We start from the raw sequence: 15,883 nt of genomic DNA on the forward strand, positions 1-15,883 counted from the left end.
CACTGCTGGTGTGAGCGGTGGCTGCAGGTAGCTGTGCTGCTGGACCTTCTGAACCTCCCAGTGCGTTCTGTAGGCACCAGGCACATGAATCTCTCCTGTCAGACTACAGTACCTTCTTTTTTCAGGCTCTGAAAGTTTGAACAGATTTAGAGCTTTTTTCCTGCCGTGAGCTGTGAACAGATTTTTTTTCAAGTCAAAGTATATTTAATTTTGCAAGAAATTATTTTAGGTCTACATGAATATTTGCAATGCCTTTCCATAGGCTGCCGTCAGAAAAAATTATCTTAAAACTTGCCAGTGTATTGCTCTGTCTTAGCAACACAGCAGACTTTACTGGAAAACTGATCACTGAACTCCTGTAAATGTAAGATGCGGTAAAATACACAGCGAGAGAAACAGGGCACAAGCTAGCGGTTTTAAGAACAAAACCACCAACCACTCCATTGCCCCAGGTGGCAACGTACAAAGGCTGACTGCTCATTGGGAACCAGGTCTAACAATTTTGGGAGGACTTCTGAGGAATACACAAGTATATTAATATTGCCCTAATTTAAAAGGGAAGTAATGAATTGAAAGGCCAAATTTAAAATTACCGAGATATGCCATCGTGATAATTAAAGAAAATGGAAAAAAACAGAGATCCCGAAGAGATGCCAAGCAATAGCTGTGCTGTTATAAAAGAACCTGTATTGGGATCGGTTTGTTGCTATCAACAGAAATAAATAGACTTTCAAATAACAAATTCACAGTAGAATTTAACATTGGTAAAGTTTTATGTAGGCGTTCAGATTTTTTTTCTACTTACTGAAATTCAAATCCAGGTATCAGAATGTCAGCCTTCTATTTAATTTAATGTACACATTTCTTTGAATGGACATGATTTTAAATTGTCTTTAATATATTTTACTCAGTGTGATTTTTCTTTTTTCTTTCTATTTTTAAAGAGGACAATAATACAAGAGTTTTGTTTGAACGTGTTTTAACTTCAGGGAGCCTTCCACCTGAGAAATCTGGGTACGTCTGCAAAAGCAGTTTCACTACACTAAAAAAGATACATAACCCCTTTCAACTACAAACATCCCAAAGAAATTAGAAAAACGAACAGCAGGACAATATTAGGTACAGATGTTCCTTCCCCTCTTCATGCTGTCTAAAATAGCACCAACTGTGACAGATTTGTGAAAGTCCCTATCCCACTTGCAGTGAAATTCATTAATTTATTGACTTCAAAACCTCACTGACGCAGGATTGTTGAGGATAGAGTGCAAAATCCTCCTGCGCAGTAGATTCAGTGGTTTGAGCAGGTGGCGTGGCTGAGGACACGTATTGCTCACCAGATAGATGCTTTAGATAGATGGGGAGAGGGAGTTGAGAACATCTTTCAGGAGCATTATGTTAGAGAAGGTGAGTCAGGAATTTATTGAGGAGAATGCTGAACAACTCCCAGCCAACTGAAAATAAATAGGGAAAGAACCAGAAAAGACTTGGATTAACCACTCACTGCCACATTTTCATTACTACTTCTTAAATTTATTTCTCTGAAAAAATGCTTACCAAACCCTCTGCAGTCCAAGTGCTCACCATTATTATTCTGGTAGATACAGGCATCAAAACTAAGAAATCAAACATCGCACTGCTGTGCACATCGATTCTGCACTTTAATTCTGATCTTCCGTGAGAAGTATTTTTATGTCCATTTTAAAAGTGAGAAAAACCAAGAATTTTAAAGCTGAATCTTCTTCAAAGGTGAACTCCAAAGCTAAAATGAAAGTTGAATCAAGTCCAGAAATATGGTCAGATGTTGCTTAAGTTATATACGAGATTTTCCACAGAGAAATAAGCAGTAACTGGATCTATTTTGGGCTATGTACAATTCTGAAGTGCTGCCTATTGTGTTATAGGGTATTGCTCTTGCCTGCTAGAATATGCTAGTCTATGCAGATGAACTAAATCATAATCTATGTTGAAAAGTCCTTCACATATCAGGATCAGAGTGAAATTCTGTGTAGCGGGATGAGTAAAGTCTATTTGTGCATCTTACATTGATGAGAAAAGCTTACCTCAAATGCTGAAGTCATTTACACCAGTAATCCTTTCCTTTCCATAACAAAGTCCTTTACGATCCACTAGATTGAAAGCTTTTACAGAAATATGTAAGGCACTGGAAGGTAATGCATGTTATAGATGCATCTAAAGTAAATAACAGAAATGGTCACGTGTTCCCAGATTACCTCCTTTGAATCTCTCCTCTCGTGTGTTTTTTAATCGGGTCGTGATCAGTAATTCTTTCTCCTTCAGCACCTGTCTATTTATCTGTTCTTTTACAGGGAAATCTGGGCTCGGTTTTTAGCTTTTGAAAGTAACATTGGTGATCTAGCTAGTATACTGAAAGTTGAAAAACGGAGGTTTACGGCATTCAAGGAAGAATATGAGGGTAAAGAAACAGCTCTGCTGGTAGACAGGTATAAGTTCATGGATTTGTACCCTTGCTCTGCTAGCGAACTGAAGGCCCTTGGTTATAAGGTAGGTGGCTAAGAACACAATTTTACTGTTACTCTTTTCAGTCCTAGCAAACTTAAGCAATTCCTTGTTTAGGACTCACCTTACGCTTTTTTCCCTTGATAGAAAAGCAGGTCGGACAGGCCTGGCATGCCTCCTCCTTGTTGTCTTGGTGGGCAGCAAAGTGCCAGGCATTGTGGGCCGAGGGCAGAAAGGAGCAAAGGAACATGCCTAACAGATGCAACTTCATGTATTCAGATTTACCTCTCATCTCCTCATGGAAAGGTCGATGTGTTAATGCCATCGCCGCTCAGCTACAGGCCTCCACTTCAGACTTAAACCTGAGCTCCTTCAAAACCAAAATTCGTTTGGAAGTTTGTAGAATCAGGTCAACTGTATGAAACGTCGCTGGCTGCCCCGCCGCTCCAGTTGGCAAAACTCCGCTGACTTCATTGAGAACCGTATCAAAGCAAACATGCTGCAGTCCCAATGATCGCTGCAAATGGCTGAGGAAAACTATCTGTAGAGATCAGTGGCTGCCTGGGTTTTTTTCAGTTGTTTATTATGGCTAAAGTGCTTTGGCGCTGCTATTCAGAATTTAAAGTCTAGGCCAGACACCTGTATCTGGTGGTTTCCCATCTCGTTTCTGACCACATGTATTTTAACTACTATTTTAGTCATGTGGAAGGCCGTAACACTTTGGAAAACCATTAGAACAGAACAAAATGTTTTGTTTTGTTTTGTTTTTTAAGCGCGGTGTAAAATAGGCTGCCAGAGAAGCAGAATGTTTTTTAAGCGTGGTGTAAAATAGGCTGCCAGAGAAGCAGAAGCAGCTCTGTTGGAGGAACTGCTGTTTCCCATTTGCATGAACAGGAAGAGAGCCTTCAATTCATGTCTCAAAAATAGTGCCTCAGCTTCCATTTATTTCTTACACAGAGAAGTAATTTTTGAAAAATACAGAAGTCATCAAAGTTAGCAAAGCAGCCGAATTGTTGGTCTTCACACAGTTGTAAAATAACGCGATAGGTGGAAATAAGACTCACATTCAGCCACTGAATACTTTTAACGTAATCGGGACAAAGTTATTTTGAAGTTACAGGTGTGCTTACAAGAGAGTACATCTTGATAAATGCACGCGAGGTGGTGTGTACCTAAGATGATTCAGCCCTTGGGCAGATTTCTGTTGCTTTTAACATGCCAAAATGTAATCCTGTTTGAACTGATGCTTTGCATGCCTGCTGCCTGCCTTATGCTTTATTTCTTTTCCAGCTAATGCAATCTAGGGAATGAAATGAGGGGGAAATGATAGTTGTGAAGCCCTAGTGGTCTGCACCTGTTCACCTAAATCTTTTTAACCTAAAAAAAGGAGCCACTCAAAAATGACAAATACGGTCCCATTCGGGAACAAAAACAAGTGTTTCCACTCCCAGCTGGGACATTGTAGGACCAAAATGCTTGATGAAAACATGCAAGCTTTGCCCAGATGGTCTTCTAAGAGGATATCTGAAATTATAATGACGACACAGTGAGAATAAGCGACTGGTCTAGAGAGATGTTTTGTTCTGTAATTTGAACAAGCAATGTGATCCTGCCAAGTTCAGTGCTCTCTAATTGGCTTTCGCAGGACGTCTCCCGTGCCAAGCTGGCAGCTATAATTCCAGACCCTGTGGTTGCACCTTCCATCGTGCCTGTTCTCAAAGATGAAGTAGACAGAAAACCTGAATATCCAAAACCGGACACTCAACAAATGATTCCATTTCAGCCAAGACACTTGGCACGTAAGTCAGATGTTCAGTCGGAAGTGGTTATATTTCACCTGGCGGCAAGCTATTAACCTGTGTGTTTAGCAAACCTAATCACAGAGGCTTTCCTAGCCTTCAGTCATCTAAACATGTACTTAGATTTTAGGCTGTTATTTAATTGGATTGCTAAAGGCATATATATTTTACGTAATACTAAGGTCACACGGACATAAGTACAAGTAGTTTGGGGTCTGGTAAATGGTAATAAGCTGTTATACACACTGCTCATAGACTTCAGATTGCTGACTAAACAATATGTAATGAGCAGAGGCAAAAGTGACAGGGTAGTAATTATTTGCATCAAATAATAATGCTGCAAAAGCAATTCAAGTCTAGCTGTCTTGCACTGGCTTCATGCACTTTTTCTTCCCGCAGCTCCAGGTTTACATCCTGTCCCAGGCGGTGTATTTCCTGTTCCACCAGCAGCTGTAGTTCTCATGAAGCTCCTGCCACCTCCTGTCTGTTTTCAGGTTTGTTTTAATGAATTCTGAGAACTGCAAAAAGTTGTAGAGATTCTGTTCTGACACAACCACAGTATGTCTCACTCTATTGAAAATAATCTTCTAATCTTTTTTTTTTGGGGGTAACAAATCAGGGTCCCTTTGTTCAAGTGGATGAGCTCATGGAGATATTTAGAAGATGCAAACTGCCAGACAGTAAGTTATTTGTTTTCTCTGGAGCCTGTGATAGTGCTGCATATGACTTTGTTTTACATATGGATATGGCTGTCTAAAATCCAGACCTCATTTACAGATGTGTAATTATTATTTAAGAGTATACTGTTGAATTGGCTGCCTTTGTAGGTTGCAATCTACATAGAGATGTTTGTACGTTTAACCGTGGGGAGATCAACAAAAAGTCAAAAAGCTGGAAATCACCAGCTGCTACTTCAATAACATTTTGGTGGTAACCGTTAAAACAAAGAAATGAACATTTTCAGAATATCCTTGAAAAGAAGCAAGGCATTATTTCTAGCAGCACTGTAACATTAAATTACAAATTTGCAGTACGGTAAGTTCATCGGTAGGCATAACTCTGAATGCACATTGTTGCAGTGCTTGAGAACAATTCAAGAGCAGTGTTTTCTGAGCTCCTACAAAGAAGGTAGAGTTCTGAAATATAAAAACAGGACAGATCCGTACTCCAGGCTTCACGTAAACTACGGCAGATGATAGTATGCTACGTTGCACCCCCTCTGTTAGTTTAAGGAGCAAATGATCAGAGAGAAAGCAAGCTAGGATTTAATTTCTTTTAGAATGAAAATAAAACATTGTGAAAAATCTACATGGTATTTTTGAAGTTTTCTCTGTTGATAAGCAGAAACTGACTTGCTATGCATACTTTCTGATGAATCACGAACTAGCTATACCGTCTCCCCAACCGGCTTTCCTGTTTTATTAAGCTTGCAAATGACCTCGGTGCTCGTGTAAAGGGAGCAGCATTTACTTTATAATTAGTGTTTGCCATAGCTCGGAGTTTTAGACAGTCGAGACTTAATTCTTAACATTTGTAGGAGAATAGGGTAGGAAAGCGTCTCATGTTCCAGAAATCTCCACAATGTATCTATCTTGGTGTCCCTGTTTGCATGCTTATTTCTAATCAGGGAATTTAGTTTCACAAATTAATTTAATCTTTTTGTCTTTCTAAAGCTGTTGATGAAGCTGTACGAATAATTACCGGAGGCCTACCTGAAATAGCTGTGGAAGGCAATGGACCTGTGGAAAATAACGCTATGCTCAATAAGGCTGTTAAGAGACCACATGAAGATTCTGACGACGATGAGGAGAAAGGATCTGTAGTTCCCCCTGTACACGACATTTACAGAGCACGACAGCAAAAGAGAATCCGGTGAAACAAGTTTGGAGTTCTACTGTGATAGACAAAGACTTGCATTGAGTCCATCAGTCTCTTAAAAGTCAAGCATTTAAAAGGGACAGCTGCAAACAAAAAAAATCTTGAAAATGGTTTTGTTACTGTGGTGCCTCTTCTCCCATATGGTTCTTGATCCAAAAACAGCCAGAACAACCTTAGAATGTGTTCTGAACGAAACTAGGTTGTCAAAACTGCATTTTGTTCTTCAAGGCTGTTCACATCTACCACTTGAAATCTTGTGGGTTTTCAACAGTTTTATTTTAAAAACTGGATGGCTTATACTTGTGAAGCATTTTTAATTCACATTTTCTGGAAAACAGTTGTTCTCAGTTTGTTCATGTAGTGTTCCTGCCTTATTGTTCGTTTTTATTTATGGCAGAATGTATGGAATCTGTTTTGTAGTTGAAAATGGAAAAAAACATTCCTTTAAAATAAAAGGATATCCATAACATCATGCCTCATTCTGGTTTTATTCAAACACAACAAGTTACTTCTTAAATATTACTCAGCCACTTCAAAAGCAATGTTAATAAGACCATCACAGGAAATTGATCAGAGCATACATATTAGAATTAGCTTTTTTTCCATTTTTCTAGAGGATACAGTATACTTTTGCTTGTAATTCCATGACTGTTTAAAGAAGACAGCATCGTAAGACAAACTCGGTACATATATCTAATGTGGATTGTCCAGGAGTACTAGCTAACACAATCTGTTCCTGGATAACTGCATTGGTCTTCCACTTACTTAATGTACAAAGCTAAATGTTAATATATTAGCTACATAGTTTAACCTGTTATTTTCAAACAAGCTAACGAAAACACTGTATGAACTTTCGAAGCAGTTTCTATGCATACTTTAGATTTTAACTTGCCACTGACTACTCAGAATTGCACTCTGATAAGACCGTAAGAAACCCCTCGCCCCGGACCACAGGAACTTCAGATACTCGGACAACTTGAAAAACATTCCCGCCGCCAGCAGTATAGATGACTGTAGGCCAGTGCTGTATCTACCAGACTAAAAGGTGAAACAGCGTATGTGTAACCACATAAATGTTCACGTGGAGGTAGGGTCTGGCCTTATCAATCCTAGAATTTCTGTTTTGCTTTGCCACTTAATTGTATCTCCCTGTTTCTTTTAAAGAGGATGTAGAGAAACTATTTGTCAACCACCAGCATTAAAAAAACAACCTGGGAAAATCACTAACATGACTTGCACTTGTGGGCACTTATCACAGTCTCTTCAGATCTTTACTGCTGAAAGGCCTACAGCACCCACCCACGGAGGCACTCCTTCCCACAGCATGTACCCCCCAAAGGTGAGATCCCAGCCAGATGCGGGTACTGCGCTTTTTTCTACGTGAAGCCTTGGGATCAAACCCCTACTGCGAGGAGAGATGGGACTTACTGTGTCGACCCTGCGAGCACTACGCATGCACTAGTGGCAGGACAATCCATGCTTCAATGTCAGAGTAAGCAGGAGTTGGCCGTCACGGACTTCTGGACCCTGAATTCCAGAACTGGGAGCAGCCATCTCCTAGATTAAGCAAGTACAATTTTATCTGTTGATAATGCAGTCCCATTCATTCTGGCACCACTCCCATACTTTTCAAAGCCTTTTCCAAGTGTGGTGTTTCCCCATGATGTTGTTCCTCCCCACATCCTTGAGATCATCCCCTACAGCATCTAAATTTTTGTAGTATGCATAGTTCACAGGGGCCTTTAAAGGCAGCTTCTAGGCAATACTAAAATATAAAATAACAGCAGCAATTTATAACTTCTGCAACTCTCATTTAACAAAAACGACCACAGCTTTGTCTTGGGTTTGTTTTTTTTTTTCCTATCTCTAGCAATAATGTTTCTGGCAGCTCTCTTGTTACGCAGACTACTGAATTAATTTTTTGGAGCTGCAGAGCTATAGGCTGTATTTTGAGGTGGCTCCTGCACTAATAACAAAGTACAGTAAGCAGATGCAGCAATCTTGAAGACCTCTGTAGTATCCTTTGCTGATTCAAACAATTAAATAGACCACACCAAAAACCTACTCAGAACTTTTTTTCTGGCTAACCAACCTACTCATTTTTGAGTTATCAAAGAAAGATTCAGAGAGAGACATCCATTTTACTATCTGAGTACACTTAGCCGAGAGAAAAATCACTTGTCTGAGCTGGTGATCTCTTCCAGGGTTTTGGTGGGGTTTTTTCCCTTGGGGAAGGGGGTTTGTAATGAATGAGAAAAGATTTATTTTATAGTTGCATAGGCTAATACAGAATAAAAGGTCTTACTTATCCCACCTTCCTCCAAACTCAAAGTTAGTGCAGCTATAGCCACACTGACATTTAAAGGAAAACAGGAAAGGGAAGCATCAACACTGATTCATAATCAAGTGCTTCCTTCGAGAAGTTTTATTAATCTATCAGTCAACCAAAATAATAGAAAGAACCTGGATGTTAGCAATAAAAGGGCCCTTGATTTATTTTACGTAACCTGTTGGGTTTTTTTTAAAGACAACAACACATTCAATTTTGGGTAGTCTAGTACTTGGGACACACTGTTTATAACTATGAACTTTGCTTTCAAAATCATCAAATTTTGATTACTGTAATACAGCGTTGTGCTCAACTAGAGGAAAATTTCAAATGTACTTACCTCCTAGCTGAGTCTGAAATTGCAACAAGGCTGTAAGATCATCGAGCTCTTCTGTGAACACTCATCTATACAACATGTAGCTAATTAAATTCAAGACCTACAAATATTTTAAGTTTCAAGTACGCCTCTACAAAGTGAAAAAAATCTTCTACTGAAAATATTCCCTGTATATGCAAACTAACATTAAACCATTCACTCCTCACAGTACGTTAAAATCACTTCTACTTCCGATAGTGCTCTGCACTTCCTGGATATTTTTGAAGACATGATTGAATATGCAATCATCTCCAGTTGTAGTTTTAAAAAAACAAGTAAAATTTTCAGCCTAAAGTTTCACACACTTTAAACCCACCTTCTGAAAATGACAAAGATTTACTTTAAAATTAGTATTTCACATAAAAAGGAGTAAACTACTAGCAAAAAAAAGGTAAGAAATGCCACTTTTATCAAAATGTTTTAGCTCTGCCCTTCTGAACTCTTTACAAGAGATAAATACAGCTGCAATCTATAAGATTGCCACCTTTGTAAGTACTGTACATAGCAGAGGACAGTTACCCAATAACCAGAAAATTTGCTACAAAAATATATTATGTGTTTTGTAACATCTGCAGATAAACAGCAAAAAAAGGCTATTAAAAATGCAGTAAAATGCAGAAAAAACTAGTAGCCTACCATACTAACCATAATGTTACAATAAAGTGCTGTTTGGCTTTGTTTTTTGCCTGTTAAAGTTTCTCTTATCTAGAATTTTAGCTTTCTTCCTAAGTCTTTAAAGTAAGATTTTTTTTTTTTAAAGCCAAATCACCCCTTCTGGAAAGGACCATTGCTAATCTACTCTGGATTAGTCAAACTAAATTCACGGTAAATTAGAGTAAAATGCCCTAAAATGAGCCACTTACTTACTTAACTACCAAGTTTGGTTCTTACACTTGTCCTACCTAGCATCAGCTCAAAAATCTAAAAATTGCAGCCAGAAAACTACCAAGACATCCCCCCCCAGGTTGCATACTTACATTAAAAATGCATCTCTCTTTCATCATTTACTTCAGAACCCCTTTTGCATCTCATCTATTTTCCTCATCAATCACCACTCGTGAATTAAAAGGAACCAGTATTTACATGGAAAGCTGTTTTCCTAGACAAATATTAGTGCAATTTTTTAAAATCGCTGACAATACCGTATTGGTAGCATACAAACTGGTTTTATGATTCTTCTGACTTCCCTACAAGTTGGGATTCTCCCTTAGTCAGTATTTTGCCAAGGACTGCATCATAGTAAGGGCTGAAGACCATTTTGTTGTAGTTGACAAGACGAACATACTTGACAGCAATCTCTTCCAGCTCTCTTTGAATAGGGCCTAATCCTCCAGGAATAGCAGGTAACGATTTCTGGTGACTAGATGCAAGATAATTCTCCAGAAACTTTTCAATTCGAGAATCTGGAAAAATTGGACCAAGGGGTTTGGTTCGTTTTCAAAAGAGACAGTCGATTAGAAATAGCGTAATCTCATGTAAAATACAGAAAGCCTCAACATAGTAAACAAGTAGTTGAAACATTAAATGAGAAACCACGCCATGACATGCCACCAACAGTTTTACAAAGACAGACGAGCGGTCACTCGAGAAGAGAGCATTTTCGTCAAAGCATACCTATTAGCTTGGATATGGTGTTATCCGGATTGGCCGCTGCTTGGATTTGTCCTTTAAGTCCAGTCTCTCTCTCAGCTGAGAATGGTGCAAACCCATGCTGGGAAAGGCAGCTGTTAACTTCAGCACACACCTTTTCACCGATGGTGGCCAAAGATTCCTGCAGGTTAAAGGAGCTAGAGAATGTGGAGTAGAGCATTACTTAGCTATATTAGTTATTCACTTTTTTCCCACCTTTTAAAGAGAAACTATCCAATTATAGTTGCCTTATTTATCAAATGTAATGGAAGACGCGTAATCCAGATAAAGCCAGAACTATAAAGAATAATACATTTTATATATATGAAAAATAAAGTTGAGGTATAAAACAAGGAGGTAGGATAGCATTAACGATTTCCAGCCTGAACAATCCATACAAGTAAGAGCCGACTTTCTGCCTACACAGACAGCTCTGACTAATGCAAAAAACTGTTATCAACCCAGAATGTGCACAGCAATCATTCTAAATCTAAATGTAAATACAGTAAGCAAGCAGCTTACCGTACCACACAAATTCTCAAGGGAGCCTGGCCCAAACTGTAAGCATGGTTAGCTGCTTGCACTCTCATGTGCCAACGAGGCATCATGAAAAACATACTCTGAAGAAAGGAGCATGTACGTATCGGAAAAGAACAGAGCAAGAAAAGACGGTTCTGTCTGAGTAAGCTGAATAAAAATTGTCAGCCTGGGCTCATAAAAAGCCCTCATCCCTTCCTCTACACGATCTGCAGTCCACAGCCAGAGAGAAGCTTAAACTGATTATTTACTCGAGTGAAAACAGAACTACACCTGCCTCTGTGTGACCAGGATTATTCAATACTCACGGAAGATGCATTCCTGTCAGCAGCACCTTGACAATGGTTTTGATTTTCTCAGCAAACCCAGGCATATCAACGAGTGCTGAGCCTGCTGCACTGAACGTGACCAGAAGGACAGTCCCAGTCAAGAGGAGCTGCTCCAGCTCCAGCTGTATTTCCTGAAAGCGGGTCTGGTCCATCAGCACTGTCTGCAAAGAATGAGGAAGGCAGCACGGAATGAAGTCAGAATGCTGGGCTGTGAAGTGACACTGTGGTGCCTACCTATTCACAGCAGTGAAGATAAGACAAAGACACAGAAAAGAGCAACGCATGCTCAGCAGGTGAGTAACAGGAACAAAATGAAAAGAATTAACTCCTCTTTTCCAACTAAGTATGTTTCAATACTGAAAAAGAAGTACCTATTAGAAGAGCTACAAGAGCTCTCAATCAAGAGATAATGTTTTAGTATTGTACTTGTTGCAAGGCTACAAAACCAAACACCTCCTGTTACATCCCAGAAACAGAAAAGCAGAACAAACACAGAAATCAATTTTTCTGTTAAATACCTACTTCTGGAAAAGGCCTGTTTACATGATCCCACTTTAGGAGCTTCAGATAGGCCTGATTTTGTACAGCAGTGGAGCACAAGGCGGAAGCTCCACCAGTGGCACCATCACCACTACAGTGGGGAGGCAACATTTTACATCTCAGCTTTGCAAGATCATCTGCTGCTTCTTGTAACCACCTTGTGACAAGGTCTAAAGAATCTGGAAGAGCAGGGAAAAAAAAAGCTGGTTAAGAAAATTCCTTTTCAAAGTTAGGTTTTTCCACCAATAGTTTCCAAACAATCCCATTAGTTACTATTGCTAATACCCATGATATCAGTTATTGACATGCATTTCATTTATTGCATTAAGCAGAACGTCTAAAACAGAATTAAAACACCACACAGCTACAGGAAATTGGAGGTGAGATGATGCTAGCTAAGTATGCCCTACACGGTATTGAAATGAAACTAAACTCCAGAGTACAAAGTGCAGAACTGTTGTTCCGGCAGATTTTTTCAAACCACAGTTTTGGGGCACAAGCTGTCATTTACCACATGAATTCTAGAACTTAACAAAAAATCTGATTTCTTTTCAGGATCTACAAGCGAAGACACGCAGTTTACTGGGAGGTCAGAGGGGAAGAAAGAAAGGAACAAAGTCATACTTGGCTGTTTCTCAAGAAACTCCTGAAACTTCTTTCTTTCATATTCAGCAGACTGCTGCATTAATTTTGGCCTAATACTACTGACAGCGAAGTTTGCCATATCCATTTTCATTAGGTCTAATACAGAGAAAATTGCTCTAAACAAACAAACAGAAAAAGTTATTCAAGGCTGCGGATGTTTAAGAGGTACTATTTACAAGATTTATTACAGATTGTCTAAGGAAAGAGCAAAAACATGCATGGGAAACATTAACAGGGTGCTTAACAATTTAAGGACATGAGACAGAGAGAAAGCTTGAGCAGGCATCTACATGCATGCATGTGCCTCTTCCAAGTAGGAAATAAAACTTGCTCTCCTGTAAAAAAGCCTCCATGGAATTAACTTTACTAGCTCCATAGATTATATTTCCCAGGATGTGCAATATCATATGTTGAATACATAAAAAGACATCTGGATTTCCAAGCTTGCATACTATCTCTGTTGGCAGCCTATAAAGCCAGCCTCAGTGGGAAGTGAATAATCAGACCCAAGGGGGAAAAAAAAGAAAAGAAAAGAAAAAAAAAGAAAAACACCTTAATTTCAAAGCAACCTAATTCCTGCTGGCAATATTTCTGCCATGTCAATCCTGAACTCTTGGAAGGTCACCAAATTAGAAAACAACAAGGTTAATAAAATTTCTTCTAACTATTGAGACCTTGAGCTGTTCAACGGAGAACATGGTGACAAAGCAGAAGCCTCTGTGCTCCCAGACGTGGTGTGTACACTCCCTTTAGAACTGAAAGGATATTATACAGGGAGTGGGTGGGGGGTAAAAAGAGCTCAAATTGGGGGGACAGGAAGAACTGGTTGGAGAACAATAATACCTTTTTCCTATGCTCCTGCTTGCTTTTTTTCCCCTTCTGCTGTCGATATTAAATTCTGATACGAACTGACCATTCACCTGCTATCTTAAGGCTTATATGCATTTGGCATTTAAGAAAGTGTCCTTCAGTGACATGCAGGAGCCAGACAAATACTCCAGTTCACCAGAACAAAGAAGGTCCTTGTTAAAGACTTCTAGAGCATTTCTCCCCTTCACACCCACAACTATATCCCTTTTCCTATCATTCTTTTTTTCTACAAAGGTTTACAGGTTGCTCTGCTGGAATGCCCCCCCCCCCCCCGGCCCCCCACCCTCATCCCCATCTAAAATTATTTAAGGGACTCTCAACAATGACTAATAATACCATTTCAGTACCTGAACAGAGGAACTATTTCATTAATATCTTTCAGTTTCTTAATTTCTTCATCTCGAGCTGGAGCACAGAGAGTCCCCATCATCCCAATAACAAATTCGACCAACTTAGAAATGTCAAGGGCGCCATTCTCTGCCTCCTGTTTTATCAAATCCAGATCAAGAACTTCTGTAATCTGGCTTCTCAGTCTAGTATGACCAGGCAACAAGAAGGACAGGAGATTCTGAAATGGAAAGTTTTTAACAGTGCATTAGTTCTACATATCAAAGACTACAAGGATCAAAACAGTTACTGAACCACTTTTTATTTAAACTAATTGCCCTTTACAAGTGGAATCTCTTTTTCTTCTTTTTTTTTTTACCCAACTATTCACCAACTCCAAGTGTTTCACCTCATTCTGCACGGTGCTGAAGTTACTAAGTGGTAAATGCTCTGTAGTACAGATCGTACTTAAGACTATTGTACTGGGTTTTGTCAGCCCAGTGTTGGGGCATCTCATTGATTCCGTAACTAATACCACTGTCATAACATGAAGGAAGCTTGGAATTATGAAACTAGTATTACTTAACTTTTATTTATCTTACACGGTTTTGCATTTGTTTTTAGATTCAAATTTCTCCTCTGGGGTTATACAACTTATGTATGTTCACAGACAATGATATAGTAATGAAAAAGTTCAAGGGAGTCCTTTATGAAAAGCCAAACTTCAACCACTTTTGCCCATTCATATCAATGCAGCTACACAAATTCAGTAAGTTACCTTGATATCACATCATCTTACCTCTTTAATTTCTCCCAACAGTTTAATTGCATGGTCATATGTCGGTGGATCTTCCTTTAGCTGAGCTTCCAGACAATCCCAGAAAGCTTTATGCACAATATCTCTTACTTTTTTTTCTAAGCTGTGAGTAAATATGACCAGTTAAAAAAAGCAATACTTGTCTCTGCACCACCTTACATAGATAACCTGCAGCTCCTGAAGAACAGCATGTAATAATATGAATATAATGTAATAATGAATATATGGCAATTAATAGAGAAGAGATCTGCCATTTTAAGTTACTCAGAAAAGCAAGAAAAACCAGACACAGGATTTGGAATGGCTTATATCCTAATAAAGGGTTACACACAAGCAAAGGCAGCTACAAATTAAACTTCTTGAAAGTATCTATCACATGCTACCTCTAAAGTAAACAACGGGAAGAAAAAAAAGGAAATCACAGAGATTACTGGTCTTTTGAAGACAAGCTGTATTCATGTTCCTTTCAAAAGCCTTAAGGAAATGCAATTCTACTAAGTAAAATTCATTAAGTAAACCTAACAGAAACGAAGTAACTTCCCTGACACAAAAGCTTCTGCATTTCAACACACAAATATTGCAACTACTCTGAGACAAAGGCCCAGTTCAGTTTGTGCAAAAAAATAAATGAATTCCACTGCTTCAGTACCAATTCCTAATTCAAAATACTGAAAGTCACTCCTCTTCAGCAGGCAGGCTCCTGTCCACACCAGGTTTAACTTCAACACCGAAGAAGTAAAACGCTCACATGTACACACACACACACAAAGTGCCCACAACAAACACCAGACTCCCAAGGCTCCGACTCCACGTGCAGCTGAGGTTCAGGCAGCGCCCAGAGGCACTTAGGCCCTGTGGCCCTCTAAGACTAGCCAACATGTGCTCTACTGACAGCGCATACAACTGCAAATACAGTCACAACCACTTGTCTACGCTTACGTTCAAGCTGCAGGGGACTCTAAGCTATACACACACACACAAAACATTTAATCCAAGGAAGATTCCAGAATCCCTCTTCAAGCAAAATAAGAAGGACTGCTCTTTCTTTTCGAGGTGGTAAATAGCTGCACACAAATCGCTCACAAAAGCCAAATACAGGGATCCTGTACTAAAGCAGGCCTGGCCCATCACAAAGCCCAAGCACTCCCGGCAAGGTGACCTCTGCAGTACATCTGCTTCTGTGATCAGGTGAAGAGATGCAAATCAGCCACTCTGGAAACTACAGCCACTGCTCAGCATCAGTGAGCAAAAGCATCCAACTTTCCAAAGTACAGCATAGGTCCCCAGCTCTTTCTCTCCTTTTGCTTTTTTTTTTTTTTTTTTTTTTTT

The 15,883-nt window shown here is 39.3% G+C and overlaps 2 protein-coding genes across 2 annotated transcripts in view; one reads left to right on the plus strand and one right to left on the minus strand.

Moving 5' to 3' along the window:
• The window catches only part of CSTF3 (cleavage stimulation factor subunit 3), a 54,535-nt gene extending 47,911 nt beyond the window's left edge, over nucleotides 1–6,624 (plus strand). The window contains exons 18-23 of the mRNA XM_009288910.1: nucleotides 945–1,014; nucleotides 2,328–2,523; nucleotides 4,124–4,277; nucleotides 4,677–4,771; nucleotides 4,897–4,957; nucleotides 5,951–6,624. Of these exons, the coding sequence (XP_009287185.1) occupies nucleotides 945–1,014; nucleotides 2,328–2,523; nucleotides 4,124–4,277; nucleotides 4,677–4,771; nucleotides 4,897–4,957; nucleotides 5,951–6,153 (779 nt within the window). The 3' untranslated portion in view covers nucleotides 6,154–6,624. The remainder of the gene's footprint in view (nucleotides 1–944; nucleotides 1,015–2,327; nucleotides 2,524–4,123; nucleotides 4,278–4,676; nucleotides 4,772–4,896; nucleotides 4,958–5,950) is intronic.
• Nucleotides 6,618–15,883, minus strand: part of TCP11L1 (t-complex 11 like 1) — a 14,393-nt gene continuing 5,127 nt past the window's right edge. The window contains exons 3-9 of the mRNA XM_009288851.2: nucleotides 14,537–14,657; nucleotides 13,758–13,978; nucleotides 12,520–12,656; nucleotides 11,878–12,074; nucleotides 11,335–11,516; nucleotides 10,475–10,647; nucleotides 6,618–10,263 (exon numbers count right to left, since the gene is read on the minus strand). Of these exons, the coding sequence (XP_009287126.1) occupies nucleotides 10,028–10,263; nucleotides 10,475–10,647; nucleotides 11,335–11,516; nucleotides 11,878–12,074; nucleotides 12,520–12,656; nucleotides 13,758–13,978; nucleotides 14,537–14,657 (1,267 nt within the window). The 3' untranslated portion in view covers nucleotides 6,618–10,027. The remainder of the gene's footprint in view (nucleotides 10,264–10,474; nucleotides 10,648–11,334; nucleotides 11,517–11,877; nucleotides 12,075–12,519; nucleotides 12,657–13,757; nucleotides 13,979–14,536; nucleotides 14,658–15,883) is intronic.

Source organism: Aptenodytes forsteri, unplaced genomic scaffold (assembly GCF_000699145.1).
Source record: "Aptenodytes forsteri isolate BGI_AS27 unplaced genomic scaffold, ASM69914v1 Scaffold8, whole genome shotgun sequence".
Lineage (NCBI taxonomy): Eukaryota > Metazoa > Chordata > Aves > Sphenisciformes > Spheniscidae > Aptenodytes > Aptenodytes forsteri.